The 20,623-nt window shown below is 43.7% G+C and overlaps 2 protein-coding genes across 2 annotated transcripts in view; both read left to right on the forward strand.

Moving 5' to 3' along the window:
• LOC134073245 (uncharacterized) overlaps nt 1-8,347 on the forward strand; it is a 55,284-nt gene extending 46,937 nt beyond the window's left edge. The window contains exons 19-20 of the mRNA XM_062530290.1: nt 6,793-6,921; nt 7,369-8,347. Coding sequence (XP_062386274.1) covers nt 6,793-6,921; nt 7,369-8,007 — 768 coding nt within the window. The 3' untranslated portion in view covers nt 8,008-8,347. The remainder of the gene's footprint in view (nt 1-6,792; nt 6,922-7,368) is intronic.
• Nucleotides 8,348-10,627: 2,280 nt separating this feature from the next.
• zgc:64022 (Ras-related and estrogen-regulated growth inhibitor-like protein) lies at nt 10,628-12,765 on the forward strand. Its single transcript, XM_062530292.1, has 4 exons — nt 10,628-10,772; nt 10,932-10,985; nt 11,128-11,204; nt 11,329-12,765. The coding sequence occupies exons 1-4, from the start codon at nt 10,658-10,660 to the stop codon at nt 11,743-11,745; spliced, it is 663 nt and encodes a 220-aa protein (XP_062386276.1). The 5' UTR covers nt 10,628-10,657; the 3' UTR covers nt 11,746-12,765.
• Nucleotides 12,766-20,623: the final 7,858 nt, after the last annotated feature.

Raw genomic sequence — 20,623 nt, forward strand, 5'->3', positions numbered from 1 at the left:
AAACTGTCTACCTTCACACTATCAACTCTCTGTAAACTATGCAACCACCATGTTTACCCTAGCTACACCTAAGTAACCATATCTACATTATCTATCTATTTTTGCATTTTCATGCACTGGTAATTCCTTGGAATTGCATTTCTAGTTATTATTATTCCGCTTACCACTTTTTCTGCAAGCAATTTCTCTTCAACCGTTTAACTTAGAAACTTCATTCAAACTCTGTAACGTAGGTCTTCTAATGGATCGGGTTGGTATGACTTTTCAACTTTGTAACTTTTATACTTTTTGAACTATTAAATAAAAACTATTAAAATTTCCCCATAGACAAGACATGACATCATAGAATATTTATGCAAATGTGAACCACTCAGAGCAAATCAGAAGCCTGCGTTGTACACAGAGGCGGGAGTAACAAAAAAAATCAGAAAACAATGGCGGCGACCTTGGGGCTTGTAACTGGAAATATTAAATGTGAATTAAGGTTTCTTGACCACCTTTAATGGTTTATTTTTTATACGGTTTATTGTTTATATGCGACATAAATGTGTTCAGGACACACAGATCATTGTAGGTTAACGTAAGCTCTCTAACGGTAGAGATAGCTTGTTAGCTTGTTGACCCATTATAACCTATTGAAAACACATAGCAACTAAATCGCTAGCCCACTGAAATGAACTACTATCGTGTTTCTGTAGAACATGACTTGTTGTCAACATAAAAACATTCAAACGGATTGTTGTGTATGCCACCTGAACATACTTGGGCTAGATAAACCACTGGATATAATCTGAAGCACTAGACTGTCTCGCTAACTAGCAGGCTATATAGGCAACAAACAACTTGGACTGGTCCGAGCTTGCTTCTGCCATTATAAGTCCACATCTGGCAGCACATCTGGCATGTATGCACAAAGTGCGGTTAACATAACAAACCAAACGATTTCCGACTAAAACAAATAGCCGTTATCAAGCCAGGCACAATTGCTAGCCTAGGCTACGTGAATTAAAATAACGCAGACCACGAGAGACCTAGATAGTTAAGCTGTAAATAAAGCTAACTTCACTGAATCAATGTCAACTCCCGGTGTTGATCCCCGTCTTTTGGCAGGCGATTAGGCATACCATTTAAATGTTTACCACCGTTAATAGCCTATTGTGAAACTCATAGCCTGCTTCATCTAAAGTTAGGCTACAGCCAGGATGAATATTGTAATACTCCAGACACTTTGTCACACTTGAGGGAAATTTCCCGTGCTTTATTTATCAACCAAGTAGCTTATATCATAACCGAGTTGCTGTCTTAGCCACAACTCACGCTTTTAACAGAGCATAACAGACCTCTGTGTCCATCTCCTTCGCTCTCCGACTCCGACTCCGACCTGCTCAAACAAACACACGCAAACACACACGTAGGCCTACCTAAAACTCCACCCCTAAGTTCCCCTTAAAGGGACACAACCAGAGCCATGGACACAACTATTTCAGGAACTCACGTAGGCCTACACATCACACACAACCCAGGCAGCAAAAATTGTGCGGGCCGAACGCGGCCCGATTAAAACGAAAACCCTCGGCCAATCCTCGGCATGAATCTAGGACCGATTGCTCTGCGAGCGCTCGGCTGTAACGCGGCCCGATTAAGGCGAAAAACACTCGGCCAATCCTCGGCATGAATCTAGGTCCGATTGCTCTCCGAGCGCTCGGCTGTAATGAGGCCCTATTGCGGAACCCCGATGTAAAGCCCCCCGTCCAGTTCATTGTCTGGGTTTTATTGATTTCCATTCGTGTCAAGTTAATACTAGAATTGCTAAGCAGTTCTACAAGATATATGCCTAATCTGCATATAAATCATAGACAGTTTTCAAGTTTAAAGCATTTTTATTGGACTATATCACAGCATTCATGTCAAACCAACAGTTCAAATACTTTGAAACATTTAACTAGTCCACTGCATTTGAGTTTGAAACGTATCTACGATGTCTACCGGTTTGCTCTGGCTTCACCATCTCTGTCGGAGGTCAGCTATATCCACCTGGTGCTGAAGAGCTTTTCTGTGGAGTCTTTAGTCAGGGAATTCCGGCGGACTGCATCTGAGAAAAAAAAGACGGCAGCATGTTAGCTAGTAGTTGATTCAGTGTAGCACGTCTCTGTAACCGTAATATGCTAGCCTACTGGACCAGTACAAAAGTATGAGAAAGAGACACGAGACACCAGTTTTCAGAATAAAAATGAAATAAGTCAGTAGTAGGATTTTGTTCCAATTTATTTTCTTCCACAAGTCGAAGACTGAGCTCGTAAATAACCCATATATTGCATCCAAGCTGCAAAAAATATGAGCTAACACCCCAGCTAGTTTTAGCCCCTTAGCCAATGTTTACCTTTGAGCTAAACAGCTATCGTTACACCTTATTGATCCCCACCTTTATAGCCTATACTTTAATCCGTCATGATTAAGAATTTTCGGTTGTTGTCTGATTGTTAATTGAATTACATTTCTGAATTCTTTCTTTTCGTTTCATCTGGAGGGATAGGACGAAGGAACTTAGCGGACAAAGTGGGTCAACATTTCATTAGTAATAACACGAATGTAGTAGTTTATGTAAAATGTTAAGGGAACTCAATTGTTGATGCTTTATAGGGAATGTTAAACAAGACTTACCTCAAGTTCACCGTATTTCGCAGAATCAGCAGAAGTCAGGCGTCTTCTCTCATCCAAAGTTATGCACACTCCAGTGATGACTTGAGCTGACTGTGTGCTTGACGATTGCTGCAGTAGCCGTTGAAATCGGCTTCATACTGGTAAAAAGGGTCTGAGCCGAGCGCCCAGTTAACAGCTGTCGAGTAGCGGCCTGCAGGTGGCAAAATGACCCGGCCCAATTGTGGTTGCCACTACTCAGCCGAGGACGCGTCTCAGCCGACAGCGCCGCAGGTTTTACGGAAGCGGCCCGCTCCTAATTTCTAGCAGGGCGCCGATGCCGCAACTCAGCCGATAGCGCCGGAGGTTTTACGGAAGCGGCCCGCGTGTAATTGCTAGCTGGGAATAAAGAGGATATCACAATATGATATCAATGTAATTCGGCTACACAGCCTGCCGAAATGACCGTTGAATATTTTATCAATTTGAAAAATATAGACCTAATCATTCAGCCAATAACGTCGGCGTCGCCTAACTGTGATTTTTATAGCTCTTCTACAGTCACGATAATGCAATACAATTATGATGTTTAACGTAGGCAATGTGAGCCTGCATGATAGACAGTACAATAATGACCTGTGAAGATTTCACCATTTCTAAAAAAGTACATTTATCCACGCATATTGTCTACTCAAATTATCTCTTGCTGTGATCCCTCGTGCTCTCATCCTAAATTGCAGAGTTTATTGTAGCAAAAAAAAACAACCATTCATGGTTTAACCATAAATGCATGACTTCATATCACAACATAATATCGATGTTACAGTAGGTTATAAAATAAACTAAGCCTAGTTTGCCTTTGGACTGTTCAAGAGCTCCATGCTGGTGTGTTATCTATATATGATCAGTTTGGAAATTGTCCTTCTGTTTATCAACACTCATGTCTGATTCAATTACCACCTAGGAACCTCCACCTAATTTAGCAACCTACATAGCAGAGTAACCACTATGAATACCCTATGATAAACCTAACAGCTATCTCAATTACCCTTGCAACAATATAGAAATCATCGCAATCACCCTAGTAATGTTAACAAAGACCATTTTCCATTCAATTCAACTTTCCATTTCCACTTTCTCTCCATCCATTTACTTCCAACTATGTATTCCTTCATTAAACTGTCCTCCTATCAACATCCATTAATCTACCTATACATCCATTAAACTATTTGTCTATCAACATTCATTAAACTATCTGTCTTATCAACATCCATTAAACTGTCTACCTCTACACAGCCCTTAAACTATGTCTATTAAACTATCTGCCTATCAACATTTATTAAACCACGTCAACCTAGCAACCATATATGTCTTAGCAACACCTAACAATCTCAATTACCTATTTATAGATCAGTGGTCAATCCTCATTCGCTCAGTTTTACCCCATCTCTCTTTTTTTATATTATTTGTGTTAACTACAAATTATATTGTACATTTATTTTTTGGCATTTTCATGCACTGGTAATTCCTTGGAATTGCATTTCTAGTTGTAATTATAATTTATCACTTCCACATCAAAGCTCCTGCTAAATCAGCTTACCGGTATATAAGGTGAACTACTAATGCCACTCTTCAAATAGTTTCTTACATTTCTCTATTTGCTTAGAAGCTATCTACAGTGGGGAGAACATGTATTTGATACCATGCTGTAGTTGCCTAAAAAAAGAAATATAAAATCATCATTTGACAATTGATCTTAATGCCTTAATTCAAAAAATGAGTAAAAATCAAACTGCAAACAAACAGATTGCCATGGTAGTTTTTCCAGTAGGCCTATTAGCCTGCCTGTTTGATGCTCATTGAGCTCAATGCAGGCCTATACTGGAAAAAGCACCATGCCAATCTCTAGCTGTGGTGAAGGGTATGATGATGTGGGGCTATTTTAATTCCAACGACCAAGGGAATGGGAAAAGGGAATTTATCAGGATGCATATATCCTGGATCCATGAAATAGCTGTCCTTTAAAAATAAAAATCTACCTGCCCCTGTGTTAAATTCCCATAGGGTTACATAGGGGCTCAAATACTTCCTTCCCCCTAGCATTTAGGAAGAACATTTATTTATTTACGATACATTCTTCAATCATAAAGAGAATTGGTGTCCTTAGCCCCCCCCCCCCATTATGATAATAATGACAACGTAATTTTGTTGTAGAAAATACATTTGTTAAGAACTATGATGCTGTTTGATTAATTTATAAATGGTACACTGTCACTTTAAGACTTGCCGGCTGCCCTTTATAAAGCGGATATATCAGTTATCAATGCACTCTCTCCCTTTCATGCATGCTCACACGTTCCCAATTATGTTATGAGTAACGTTATGAGTAACAAACGCGTAAATTAGATTTGCTGCAATAGAGATTTCAAAGAGTAGGCTTTCATCTCTATGTAACATTGATATTGACATTGTAAATGTAAACGTTCTCTAAGAAGAGTGTTAGTTTGCAGTAATGTTAACCATTTTGGCAAAAAATGGAACGAGAGGGTTTTCATAAATATAACGGAGTAAAAGTACGAATTTTCACTTAAAAATGTAGTAAAGTCAAAGTACAAAGTCTCACCAAATATAAATACTTAAGTAAAGTACAGATACATCAATATGCTACTTAAGTACTGTAACGAATTACATGTACTTCGTTACTGTCCACCACTGGTGACTATTAACAACTATATTCTTTGTACTTGTGTAACGTGTTATAGAAGACTTTGAATGATGCATCTGTGTCAAGGAGAATATTAAGACCAAATATTCAGTCTGGTGGAGTGCCACTCATAATCAGGCATGTGGAGAAACCAGGCAGAGTCGGTGATTTGACTAATTAGCCCACACACACACACACACACACACACCCACACATATGATTATTCACACTCACACACACAATAATTGACTAATTAGCTTAAATTGAGTTTATGCAAAGGATTTATTTTTCTCAGTGATTACATCAATGGTTGTGTAAAAGTTTGAATTGAGTGTTCACGTAATGGAACAGATTGAGCGGACTACACAAACTAAAACTAGGTCAGCATTTTTCTCTGTATTACACAATCTCAGGTCAACGTTACAGGTGCATTATGCACACATAAAGTGACATTTTTAAAAACGTTTTTTTGTTTTGTTTATAAGATAAGATAAGATAAAACTTTAATGTCTGTTTGCACAGAAATTTGTCTTGCATTTCACCTTTCCACAATCCATACAAGAAGCCATTAAAAAACAGCACACATTGAAAAACAGCACATACAAACATACAATTAGAGAGTCCTTAGACAGCCAGGGCGATTTACAGTCCAATCAATTAATCCATTAATGTCTCTGGGGTCTGGCCTATTTTATTCTTCTATGGTTGAGCAGTGATATAGAATGAGGGAGAAAAGAGTTTTTGTATTTGTTTCTCCGGCAGCTAGGCATTCTAAAACGTCTTCCAGATGGGAGGAGCTCATACTCCTGATGTAACACGTGTGAGGGGTCCAGAGCAATCTTGTCAGCCATCCTGAGAGTGTGTTTAGTGCAGCTGTCCAAGAAACAGCTCATGGAATTTCAAAATATTAAAATGTATAGTACAGAAATGTTGAACTGAGAATAGCTCTTGTCAGTTAAGTCTGAACACCGGCAGTTTGGCAGGGCTATGGACATTTCCACGATATTCTAATTTTTTTTACATTTTTGAACACCTGTCATCTAATGTTAAAAGGTATTTGGGTAACACTACTCACAAAAAGTCAGGGACATTTGGCTTTCGGGGGAAATTTGTTGGCCTTTGTTTCAATAAATCGTTTTTTTTTTTTTTTTTTTCCCGACAGCGAGATATGCTTTTTCTGAGTAGTGTATATCAGAATGAACGTAGTCTACTTTAAGCAGATATATGAACAAACTAGAAAAGCACTAGAAGAGCACCTCCTGGATCGAAATCCATTCATACTTTTTTGAGTTATCTTGCTTACAAACAGACAAACAAACCCTGATGAAAAGATAACCTCCTTGGCGGAGGTAACCAGGGAGTGGTTTGATCTCAAATGGAAAGCTAAGCTGGCAACAGGACTGACATGGCGCAGCAACACATTGAGTGTCTGACTCTGTATGTGTCTCCAGGAGTCGGCCGTGAGCATCATGCTCATCCGCGGCCGGTTGCTACAGAAACTAGCGCCTCCGTACCGCACCCCTTCGGAGTTTGTGTCCGACATCTGGCTCCTGCTGGACTTCCTGCTCAAGAGGGCAAAGGTTAGCATAATTTTACACACACACACACACACACACACACACACACACACAGGTGTTCATTACATAATTACATGCACACACAAACACACAACTGTTCAACACACACAAATATTCAAGTGTCCATTGCATACGCATACGCACACACGCACACAAAAGCGTGTGTGCGTTCAAGCGTTCAAGAACTCTGATCAGTACCCATGTATCTTCCTCTCATCTTCTCTATATCGCTTTCTCTTTCTCTCTCTCTCCCTCTCTCTCTCTCTCTCATCTCATCTATCTCTCTCTTTTTCTCTGCCTCTCTCTTCCCTCTCTCTCTCTCTCTCTCTCTCTCTCTCTTCCCTCTCTCTCTCTCTCTCTCTCTTCCCTCTCTCTCTCTCTCTCTCTCTCTCTCTCTCTCTCTCTCTCTCTCTCTTCCCTCTCTCTCTCTCTCTCTCTCTTCCCTCTCAGTGGAAGGCGGAGTGTGAGAAGCAGGTGAAGTCGCTGCAGATGATCTTCTCCCGGCGGCTGCAGCGTGTGTTCGGCCTCAGCCTCCACCCGTCCCTCCTGCGCAACCCCCACCGCCAGCGGCCCCGGGGCCGGCCTCGCAAGCAGCCCGAGAGGGCGCCCGAGCGGGGGAAGGAGAGGAAGGCGCAGCGGGACGGCGAGAGGGAGAGGAAGGCGCCGCCTGACGAAGGGAGGGAGAGGAGGACGGAGAGGAGAGCGGAGCGAGGCGGAGCGAAAGCGGGAAGGCCGGGAAATGCCGGGAAGCGGAAAGCTGGGAGGAAGGAGAAAGAGCGGCCGCCAACGCAGTCGCAGATGCGAAGGCAGACACAGGCACAGAAGCAGTCAGAGAGGCTGTCGCAGATGCGGACGCAGTTACAAACGCAGGCACTGACACGGTCACAGCCACAGGTGCAAACGGAGTCACAGACACCGATGCAAATACGGACACAGCCACACTCGCAAATGACTCAAATGACGCAGTCTGCTGCGCCCAGGACTAGTGAGTGGCCATCGTCAGGCGTGCAGCGGTTCATCCTCCTGGAGAAGACCAACGGCCGAACCCACACAAGGGCTGAGGTGATGAGGCTTCAGCCACACACGTAAGCATCTTCCATGCCCACAACACACACACACACACACACACACACACACACACACACACACACACACACACTTTTACTACACTACTGAGCTAGCCAATCTGTGCGCTTATGCATTCATATACACAAGCACAAGGATAACCTCACACACACACATGGACTGCTAAGGTGCCTTACACACACTAAAGACTACTGCATGAGATGTGTGCAGTGATATGGAGTGGCCAGCGTTTGTGTTTGTAATGGCCAGTGTTCTAGTGTGCATTTTTCTTAAAAGTATGTTTTCTATTCTTGTATTTTATGTATATAGTTTATACCGGGTGTGTACACTGAGGGTGAATAAAAAGGTGTGTTTTGCAAAAAGCCCTCTGTTCTTCGGCTCATTTCTGAGTGGTTTTACGAGTTCCTCTGTTAGACACACATCATTCACATTGCCAGTCATTGACTCTTGGAGATGGACACTTTGGATTAACTAATGATAAAAACAGTTGTGAGTGATGCTATCTCTCTCTCTCGGACTCAAATTCAAAGCTGCTTTATTAGCATGACCATTAGGATACAGTGTTGCCAAAACTAAACACCATTTCAAGACAATCCAGTAGGAAAATAATGGAAACATTCCTATTATAGAGTAAAGGGAACATAAGCAGTTAACGTTATTTATGTTATCTAAATCTCAACTGGCCATTAACTACCAGCCCCCTACCATGGTGCTTGGTGGAGACCTTGCCAAGAGCCGTGTGCGTGCCTACTGTAATAGCTGCAGGACAGTGTTTTATGCAAGTTCAAAGAAACAAAACCATATTAACACCATATTAACTGCCCCTTGTATTAACCTCATAGCTGAAGACATTCTGTAAAATCAATGTATAAGCCGCGGCTCATAGTCGGTAAATTACGGTAAGCCACACCACCAGCACCCTACTTGGGCCCACCAGGGGCCCGTGTTGGAACTGATGTACGCCAGGCGTGCCTTTATGCGCTAGTATGAGGGCGAGGGCAAGTTCTCTGAAGCCCAAGACTGTCTGGCTACCATCTCTGAACATTTTTGATTGACTGGACATAGGGTCCCCTTCGCCTTATCCAGTTTGGTGTGTTTGGCTGCTTTGCAGACATTGACACTTTGATTTCACCCTGTTCAGTGTGCATCAGCTGCACTGTCATTCATTCTTTTGAATGTGACTTTCTGACCATAACACCACGAGGAAAAGTAAATGGAGGGACCATCTCTGTAAGAGCTTGGAAGTGCCTTATAATGGTTTCTTAGATCAGCCAACATGGTTTTGAATTGGATTTCCTCACAGTAAAAAAAGTTCCCTCTTAAATGCTATGTAGGACATGCAGATGCTAGCAACAAGGAACATTGACATGCAGATGTTGTCAACAAAGGACATTTCTAACCAGCGAAGTTGAATTGCCTCCCATCAAAAACGTGTGTGCATGTAAACAAGCATACGGGCGTGTATTCCTCATATCAGTGTCGTTCATAATAGCCTGAACAAATTAACGACACGTCTTTTTTTCTACATTTGAGACTTGTGAGGTTCAAAAGCGGCATTCTTAACTCACTTCATATGGACTTCCTCCATCGATCTCAATGCAATTATGAAAGGATGACAAACACTCCGAGCGAACTTAAACATTGTCAAATAAAATGCGTCCATCCGAATGTGCATGCAGCCCACTACAGCGTTTCATTGCTCTCATGAGAAATTAATGTTTACAGTTGACTCTCTTAAAACAAATGAATATGGATACGTTTAAATAGGATAACATTTCATTAAGATTTGGTATTTGACTAGTCAAAATATATGTCTTGGTGCCAATGCGTAAACAGAACTTTTCAGACCTCCAGAGGGCGCTAGTAATAAAGCTTATTTTTCTGTCGACGTTTGGCACATGGGGATGTTTGGGCATGTTGGACTTAGGCGATGGCCCAGCGATGAGCCCCTGCGTTAATGAGGTGTCAAGGTACGTACATGATAATAGCACCTCATTGCTTGACATTAACAACTCTTTTGTGCGGGTTGACGATTGCTAGGGATTATTTGAGTCGGCTCAAAAGAATTATGCGCTCCTGGACCTGGTAGAACTGGAATGATTTTATTTTTGTCAATGATTGCTCTATGTGTATACAACAACTGTTCAGCAAGAATAAACGTGAGCTTTTGTCAGTTAGGCTTAACAATTCATAATTGAGAAATGTAACTGTGAACAGAGATTTATTGGATGGCCTATAGTCTTAATGGACTTTTGTGTGGAGTAGCAATTTTGCTCATTTTTGACAATCTAATGTGAAAAAAGAGACACGTTTGCCCCTGTCGTTGTAGATGATAATTAAACTAGGCTATTGTGCAGCTGTTTGAATAATCCTCGATGAAGGTAAAAAAAAAAAATACCCCCTTGTCAAAATAAAACACAATCAGGTTACTCATCTAGTCGCCTATGCCCAGAAATATGTGAGGCATGTCGGTCCCCTAGCTGTCTCCGAATTCCATTTAACAATGTTTGCGAGGCGCTCGGCACTTTCATTGGCTCCTGTGACTGTCCATCGACGATGGGGCCCTCCCACTCCAGTATATATCTTCGGCGCCTCGGACGTCTTGACTATAACGTCTGATTGTTGAGAGCAAGAGCACCCGTCCAGTTTTCCAATGGTTGTTCAGGTGAATCAGCGAACGCCCAATAGCAAAAAGACAATGGATGGAAGTCAGCAAAGGGTCGAAGCAAACATTTTGTTATTGGGAGCAGACAACGTTGGGAAGTCTGGTAAGCATTTTCATTCTTTTTGTCATCTTACTAATTGACATTTGTCTGAAGAAAACGCAGGCTGTAGCCTATGACAATTGTTTAGTCTACATAAACAAACCCATGATCTAACGATGATTAAATCGAATTAATGAAATAATTTTTGTTTTCTCTCTTCAGCACTCACAGTGAGATTCCTCACACGGAGGTTCATTGGAGAATATGGTGACATAGGTGAGTTGTTGTTTCCATATCCTACAAGCTGCACTGTCGGCTATCCTAGGCTACTCTGCTCATCACTGTTGCTGATTTTGACTGTTTGGCTCTGTTTTGAGAATGCAAGTGAACTGACCCATAGCTGTTTTCCCATGCACAGATTCGATATACAGCCACAGCGATAAAATTGATGGACGGGATATTTGTTTCAACATCTGGGACTCATCGTATTCCCAGGTAAGCACGCATCGTCTTTCCTTGAGCTGGCTTAACACAAACACATCTTAATAGATTCAACATTGCCTGTTGTTAGACGAAAAGCAAACAAGTTTTGACTGACAATACCGCGTCTTTTTTTTAGAATGGTGATGAAGCCGGACAGATAAGTGAAAGGCAGCTCCAGTGGGCAGACGGCTTCATCCTGGTGTACAGCATCTGCGACCGGGCGAGCTTCAACGTGGTGCGGCAACAGGTGCAGCGTATCCGGCAGGCCAAAAATAAACTGTCCGCGGCAGTGCCCATCATCATCGTGGGCAACAAGCGGGACCTCCAACACCGTCGAACGGTTTCCAGCGAGGAAGGGCGCCTACTGGCTCTCTCTGCAGACTGCGGATTCTTTGAGATCTCCGCGGCGGAAACCTATCACGGGGTGCTGTTGGTGTTTCACGAACTGATTGAACTGATCCGTGAGGCGAGAGCCTTGAAGAAAGGCGCCGCCGGCTTCAGAGGCATAGTGCGAAGCATGTCGGCGGTGTTTGGGCGCAAGAGAACGGAGTGAGACTGTCTGTTGGCGCTGTCTTGTTGGAAGTCCATCAACCTTTGGAGGACTGCTATAAGACCTGACCGAGCAGCTTATGGCGATAGCACTAACCCAGGGTCGACGTCTAAAGCGTTGCCTACCAAGGACACTGGGACAGATATGATGTAGCAACATGGTCTTGGATCCTAATTACAAACAGACTATCTGAATGTTTTAAAAAATCAGGAGCAAGTTATCTAGTGTTATTATACAAGTCCCCCTGACTTGAGTAGCCTACAGTAAGATCACTGGTACAGTCGCCTTGAATGTAAACAAAGAGGGGGAGGGAATAGCTGCGCCCAGTGGGATCTACTAATGAAGTTATGAAGCTGTGCAGGGAGGCAATGCTGTCAGAAGGGCCAGGCACGTGACCACAGCCAATGAAGGTGCTCCTAAACCTGCTACCTATGCAAGTGGAAATGACCATTGTCTCATGGAGACCCTCAGCTTGCTTCCCACCTCAAGGATCCGAGTTGTGTTGTCCCTGACGGTCTGTTTTGGGCATTAGCACTCAAACGAGTCTTTCTTATATGGATGCACAGCTTCAGTTAGCCTATGTTTATGTTCATTGAAGTGGTGATGTAAGCCATTTGTATGGGTTTACATTCCAGACGTTTTCAGTGTAGGGCTGTTGGTGTAGCCTAATGCATCTTGAAACAGATCACTTAACTGGTGACACACTCGTGCTCCGTGACTATGCCTAGCATCTGTGAGATGTGATGTCATGCCACATGAATGGGCGAGTGAGCGACCAAGCCATCCTGTGCTCTGGCTTCCTAGAGCCTGCTGTAGTTTACCTGCTGTAGCTGAAAACAACTGTGGCCCAGGCCTGGCGAGGTTCCGGCCCAGCTCTGCTCAAAGGTTTTATCTGTTCAGGGTGGAATGTGTTTTACCTGCTGGAAATATTTCACCTGAACTGATCCGATATGATTTGGATCTCTGTAGAAATCTGTTGTTTATTTAAAGCTTTTACAGTATGATCTCTGTGATTGTTTTTTTTTTAAAAAACACTGATGTACTATTTTGACTATTTCTCCTTGAAGGTGAAGGCAATGTTTATTCTACTGTTTATATTGCCAGAGAGATTATTTCTGTACATAGTATTTATAGTGTTGAGGTCTTTATGTAAATATGACAATTTTGTAATAAAACAGAAAAAAAAAAACTTCAGTCTGTCTGTTCTTCCAAATAGCCTCCACAACAAACAAGATTCTGTTTCAGCTACTGAGACAAGAACTAACAAGAACAAGAACTGGAATATAGCAAGAACTGGAATTGATCCAGAATCAGAACTGATTGGGGCCATACTCAGGCCAGATCTTACTCAAAGCTACTCCAGTACCTGGGAGCTAGGCTACCCAAACTGGCACCTGGGTTTTGTCCAAATTGGAGAACTCAAAGGTGACCCAGAAGAACGCTGACACTTCATTTCAGTTAAAGTTCAACCTATTTCTGCAGAGGCAGCTAACGCGGGTTACATTTAAATTGTCATTATTTAATTTAGCTTACCCTTTTCCTCTAAAGCGACAAACATAAAAAATAAATAAAAATCAAGGTACATCGCGAATAGGAGACAACTGTGTAATAATAAACACTACCTTCCATAAGATATGGAAAGACCTTTCAGAGTCAGGGATGTTGATAAGTGGGTCAGGTTGCGAATGATGTTAGGCGAGGAGAGGAGATTGGTCTTCAGAAGGTTTTTCAAGATGGAGATGGAGATGTTTCCTCAGGTCTTAAAAAAACAGTGGGAACCAGTACTCCGTGCTGTGAGGAGTGGAAACAGAAAAGCTACAAAGCTGCGATTGTGTGTGGGGACAGGACAAAAGATTAGCCAACAAACACAGCTAGCGACGACAAAATAAGCACTGCATAGTGATAGGAAGTTAATGAGACTGATGAAGTCTGTGGCCTTTCAGTAGCCTCTTTGCTCAGGGACCAGCAGTCTGCTGCTGCTACAAACTTTTGTTTTGTTTCCATTTGTCTTGCACTCGCCTTCCTCTATTAAGGAGTTCAGGAGGAAAGGGGTGAACTTTGAGATGAAAGGAGAACGAAAGAAAGAGCAAGTGTGTGAAAGGAGTGAAAGCTAGTTCAGCCAAGCAGGGCTGCCACAGTGCTACAGACTCAGAGTGAGTTGACAGTTCCTGACACACAAACACAAACACACACACACACACACACACACACACACACACACACACACACACACACACACACACACACCACACCGCACGCACGCACGCACGCACGCACGCACGCACGCACGCACGCATGCACGCACACACACACACACACACACACACACACACACACACACACACACACAGAAAGCATTTGACCTGTACTTCCACTGTGTGGGAGATGAAGCCCACATTGGATGTGACTTCAAGAATAAAAGTTGCACAAAGTCAAAAACTCATAACTGAAAAACGCAAGAATTTTGATATGCTTAATTTTAATAATACTATAAAATGTTATCATAACAAATATAAGGATGAAATGTAATAAAATGAGAAAAAAAAAGTTGAACGACACACATCTGATTATCTTGACTGTATTGACTGTGAGGATCAAAGTGTACTGAGATGATCTTTCTCTATTACACACCAATCTTTCTCTATTACACACCAATCAAGGCCACACAGATGACACCATAGATCTGGTGGGATGCCATGGGTGGGTGTCATGTTTTGACACCATAGATATTAGTGGGATGCCATGGGTGGGTGTCATGTTTTGACACCATAGATATTAGTGGGATGCCATGTTTTTGAATGTCAGCAATAATGAGTTTTAAAAGAGAAATATCTGGCATGCTCTTGAACCACGTGGCACTACATACAGTAAAGTATAATTCCATGTGATGACATAAGGGCAGAGGGCAAAGAGAAACGTGACTCCATTTAACTTCTTACAGGTATTACGATGCCTTTTTAATTGCTTGCTGAAAGGATTTTAAAACATCTCTATCTTCTAATCCCTTTTTTGAGCCTCCGTCATCAAACATGGAGTTTCCTGAACTAGTCGTTAAGCGACCCCCCTGTCTTTAACTATCTAATCCTTTAAAGCAGGAGGGCCAAGGCTCCTGAGGGTCTTTGAGAGTGTACAGTGAGCCTTTAACCAGTGACCTGGTAAACCCGAGGGGTCTGGGAATCCCTTTAAACGGGGGCTCCACATCCGGCTCTGTACTTGGGTTTCTCACCAGACATGGGCCTGGGTTCTTACCACTAGGTAAGAGTGGGAGCTGATCGATGGGGCGGTGTGTGTGTGTGTGTGTGTGTGTGTGTGTGTGTGTGTGTGTGTGTGTATAGTGGGGGGTGGGGGCGATGAGGTTAGAGGTTAATGTTAAATGTCTTACAGCTAGGTCACATGTTTGGCATGAGCAGACCCCTATAATTGTCTCACGTGAGGGAAAGTGATAAGTCTGGGTGAGGTTGGAGGGGGCAGGGGGGCAGTTTATGGTGGGAAGGGGCTATATATGAGGTTCTGTTTGCCCCCCGAGGTTAAGTAAGACGGTGGATTATGCTTAAGCTGCGTGGGGCGTCAACAGTGTGTGTGTGTGTGTGTGTGTGTGTGTGTGTGTGGAGGGGGTCACTGTGTTCATGATTGGAGGCTTCTGTTTAAGTCTGGGCCTCATCACAGGGAATGCTGCAGAGCTGATCAGAGCTGCAGTGGAACATGCCAGTCCGGCTCTATAGATTTCTACATTCAGAATCTAGCGCTTTTTCCATTTCAGCTCGGCTCTCCACTTCACTTTGCTCTGCTCTGCTCTGCTCTCAGCTCAGTGTTGATTCAGTGCATTTACAGTCTTGGCATTAGGGTTTTGCACAAACACTGTTTAAGGGCAGGCAATTGCAGGCCGCAATTTTAGGTTGAGCTGAGCATCTGATGAGATTCTGGTGAGCCAAGCCAAAGCGGTGATAAAAAATAAAAAGAGAAATATCATGTTAACCTGGTAACATGATAAATGCGACCATTTAAGGATCAATGTTAAGGAGCAATGCTATAGTTTTATAGTTTTAAAACAGTTGAAGTTATGCTGTATGTGTATTTGTCATTTGTTATCAAGCTGTGCTAATTGCTAACCGAGTCATCACAACACTGGGTGACGATCTCACTTTACTATCTCTCTTTATGTTCTCATGAAGTCACTGCTCTCTGACACAATTTGCAGAGTGATTACTAGAGGTAAAACTGGGACATCCCCACTCATAATGACCCCCTAAATGACTCTTGTCCAATCAGAAATGAAGAAATAGTCAGACCAGGTCTAACTATTCTGTAATGTTTGTTATCATTCGAGTCATCGCAACAGTAGGTCAATTATCTGAATCATCATCATCATCATTATCATAAGCAGTAGCAGTAGCCTGTCACACACACAAGTTCTCTCCCTTTGTGTCCCTCATGTAGCTACAGTACAAGAGTGTGTGAGGTGAGATGTCAGATGAAGTACAGGGCTATGAGTGACCTGGACTGTCAGTCAATCACTGTTGTGTCAGCTCTTAAAAAGCCAAGAGTGTGTGAGCTGACACAACAGATGGAGTGTAGGGCTTGAGGACAGGTCATGACTTTTCTCTCACTCACATACTACTACTACTAGGCTACTACCACGACTACTGCTACAACTACTACTGCTACTATGACTACTGCTGCTACTACTACTACTACTACTACTGCTACTACTACTGCTACAACTACTACTGCTGCTACTACTACTACTACGACTACTGCTACAACTACTACAACTACGACTACTGCTACTACTACTACTACTGCTATGACTACTACTACTATCACTACTACTACTACTACTACTACTACTGCTATGACTACTACTACTATCACTACTACTACTACTACTACGCTACGACTACTACTACTGCTGCTGCTACTACTACGACTATGACTACAATGACTACTGCTAATACTACTACTACTGCTACTACTAAGCTACTACTGCTACTGCTACTACTACTACTACCACGACTACTATGACTACTGCTACTACTACTACTATGACGACAACTACTACTATGATTACTACTACGAGTGGTGGTAGTGTAGTAGTTAAGGAGCCGGACTAGCAAGCAGGAGCCTGAAAGTTGTTGGTTCAATTCCCGGCTTCCACCGTTGTGACCTTGAGCAAGGCATTTAATCCCAAATTACTCTATTATCCATTGTAAATGACTGCTACTGCCACTACTACTACAACAACAATAACTACTACTACTCATGGGCATTGAAGGCTTTTTGAAAGTGAGTGGGACTGGGACAGGTTCTCCCCTGTCGTCTTCAAGCAAGCAAAACAGTGCTTTGAAAGCATTTGTTTCACTGGAAGGGAAGGGTGTAGCAACAGGACAACATTACAGAGACTTATAGGTTTGCTGTTAGGGCTAATGTTACAGGAAAATATTGAAACAGGAAGACAGCGGGAAAATAAATTAAAATATGTGAGAAACCCAAAAATGGGAGGGTATGCTCCACTTTCCCATCGTTTAATTTCCTTGTTTGAGTTCTGCAAGTCTGTGTGCAATGATGAAGGCCTCTCTTCCTGGTTGGCGAGAGGACAAACTCAGATGGGGTGATGGTGGGGGGTGGAGTGGTGTGTGTGTGTGTGTGTGGGGGGGGGGGGTCAGAATGTGAGTGAAATGTGTTCAGTAAGAGCGAGTTGAGTAAGAGCGTGACCTTGGCGTGCGCTGAGGTCACAGCGATTGAGAACTCTCCACTCCAATGGCCTGCTCAATATATTATTATACATTCCATTAAACTGAAAGCGCAGAGAACTGAATGGGAGGAAGCGGTCATGTCCACACAGTAAAACATACTCACACACTCTCAAGCATACAGTGTATATGTTATCTACACACCACACACAAGGGCATTTTGAAGTGAGAGAACTGCAGTGTAGAAGTTTGGGTCTATCAGAGTTGGTTGTTACGGGAGCATGTGTTTGGCTTTTGGGGGAGTGTGTATACATGCGCTCTATGTATGATTGGCTCCAGACTCGTGAGTGAGGGACACACACGTGGCTCACATCTCATGATGTGTGGTGTCTAACGAGCCCATCACCCACACATGCTTGCACACAGAAAGAAAGTTGTGTGTGTGTGTGTGTGTGTGTGTGTGTGTGTGTGTGTAAGTGTGTATAGTAGTGTGTGTGTGTGTGTGTGTGTGTGGGGGGGGGGGGGGGGGGGGTTGAGGTCCGATGTGTTGATGAGTCTCTGTCTGTCTTCTGGGTGAGTCTGGCTTAGTTCAACCCCCTCAGTGCATCATCGCCACATGCTTACACAAACACGGCACACGCGTGTGTGTGTGTGTGTGTGTGTGTGTGTGTGTGTGTGTGTGTGTGTGTGTGTGTGTGTGTGGGCCGAGGTCCAATGTGCTGATGAGTCTCTGCCTGTCTGCTGGGTGAGTCTGGCTTAGTTCAACCCCCTCAGTGCATCATCCACACATGCTTCCACAAACGGCGCACACGTGTGTGTGTGTGTGTGTGTGTGTGTGTGTACATTTACACTAGAGAGATGGTGTGAGTGTGTGTGTGTGCATTTACACTAGGGAGATGGTGTGAGTGTGTCTGTAGAAGTCTGAGTTGGTGTGTGTGTTTGCCACCAGAGATCTGCTATGAAACATCTCTATCAAATAGAGAATATGACTGTACGTTTATACACACACGTCAGCGTATTGGTGCGTGTGTGAGACTTGAGACTTGCCACTGGCATTTGTGTACTAGTATGTGTGTGTGTGTGTGTGTGTGTGCATATCTGCGTCAGTGTGTCAGTGTGTCTCCATGGCGTGGGAGCACAGCGATGCGTGGGAGTCGTTCGTTGGCATGTCAACTGCAGCGGGGAGCCGCGTTGCCCCCGGCAACAGATTCCTCCCACATCGCGTGGTGACCATGGATGACATAAGGGGTGTCCCCGCTTCGCAGACACCCTCACGTTCCCACTTCCGGAAATCTCCATCCTACGCCTGTCCAATGAGCCGGACCGCGGGACCCAGCGGACAGAGGGCGAGAGGAGAGCACCATTGTACTGCTGGTATGGAGGTGGTGACGCATCCATTATGAATGCACACACACGTAAAGACAGAGACACAGACACACACACACACACACACACACACATAGACAGAGACCTGCATGCACACACACACACATACACATTTACACACACATACACATAGACAGGTACCTACACACATACTGTACACACACACATAGACAGTGACATGTACACACAAAGGTGAGGGAGACCCAACACGCACATACTGTACACACACACACACACACACACACACACACACACACACACACACACACACACACACACACACACACACACACACACACACACACACACACACACACACACACACACACACACACACACACACACACACACACACACACACACACACACACACACACACACACACACACACACACCTTCACACACATCTTGATGTCCACACAGTTTTAACAGTCCATTATACTGATTACATATTTTATACCAACTGTGAGTCTGAACCCAAGTCAGTGTGTGTCGTGTGTCCCTCCACTTTAACGAGCTGTGACTCAATCTCCAATCATACACTCATAACAATGTAACGCAACCCAACAGAACACAGTACAACACAACGCAACACCACGCAACGCAACACAGCACAGCACATCATAACACAGCACAAAACCATACAACCACCACCACAGATTGAAGATAACACATTGCCAGATTTTCATTGGGCGTGTGTGTGTGTGTGTGTGTGTGTGTGTGTGTGTGTGTGTGTGTGTGTGTGTGTGTGTGTGTAAAGACAAAGAGAACCAGAGAGCCATCTTTGTCCAGGCACACAGTGGTCTGAAATGCCCTCTGATTACTGAAAATACCGGTAAGAGTCTGACCTGGATGTTTGGAAAAAGTGGGAAGAGTGTGCTTTGTGTGTGTGTGTGAGTGTTTGTGTGTGTGTGCTTTGTGTGTGTGTGTGTGTGTGTGTGTGTGTGTGTGTGTGTGTGCGCGTGTGTGCGCATGTGTGTGTGTGTGTGTGTGGAAGGGAAGGGTGTGTCGGGTCAGCTCTGCCTAATGACAGGTCTTGAGAGCTGGACAGAATGCTGCTGTTGCCGCGGAGACAGAGAGATGACTAGAGAGGGACAGACAGACAGTCCAGGAGCTCGAGAGGGACTGAGCCAAGATGTGCAATCTCACAGGTACACACACGTACATGCACACACACGCACACACACACACACACACACACAAACAAACACACACACACATGCACACACACACACACACACACACACACACACACACACACACACACACAAATACAAACACACACACACACACACACACACACACACACACAGAAAACACCATTTTGTTTTCCTCAAGGACTCTTGAGACATGTGCAGATGGAACAGTGCCCACGGAAGCCTTCTTTGTTGCCCTGGTAACCAGCGAACATCCTTTGCTGTGTGGCTGGTACCCTGAGGGCATCGGAGGTCTGGTTGGCGCTGCCTGGAGACAGAGACAAAGACCAGGTCACCGCCGGAAACGGACCGTGGCCATGGACTGGACATAAATGGCCTTTAGTTACACTCCAAGCACTCTGGATGAGCGTTAATGCTCTTCTCTTTTCTCTGTTTTTCTTTTTCTATCTCCCTCTTTCTCGTTTCCTCTCTCTTTCACACACACACACACACACACACACTTTATGTAAAACACATTGAATGACAATGTGTATGAAATGCGCTGTATAATACACTTGACTTGACACACCTCGTTCTCTCTCCCACTCTTTCTCTCTTCCTCTCTCCCACTCTCTCTCACTTCCCCCTCTCACCATCTTGTACTCTTCG

The sequence above is a fragment of the Sardina pilchardus genome, chromosome 24, assembly GCF_963854185.1.
Source record: "Sardina pilchardus chromosome 24, fSarPil1.1, whole genome shotgun sequence".
In the NCBI taxonomy this organism is placed as follows: domain Eukaryota; kingdom Metazoa; phylum Chordata; class Actinopteri; order Clupeiformes; family Clupeidae; genus Sardina; species Sardina pilchardus.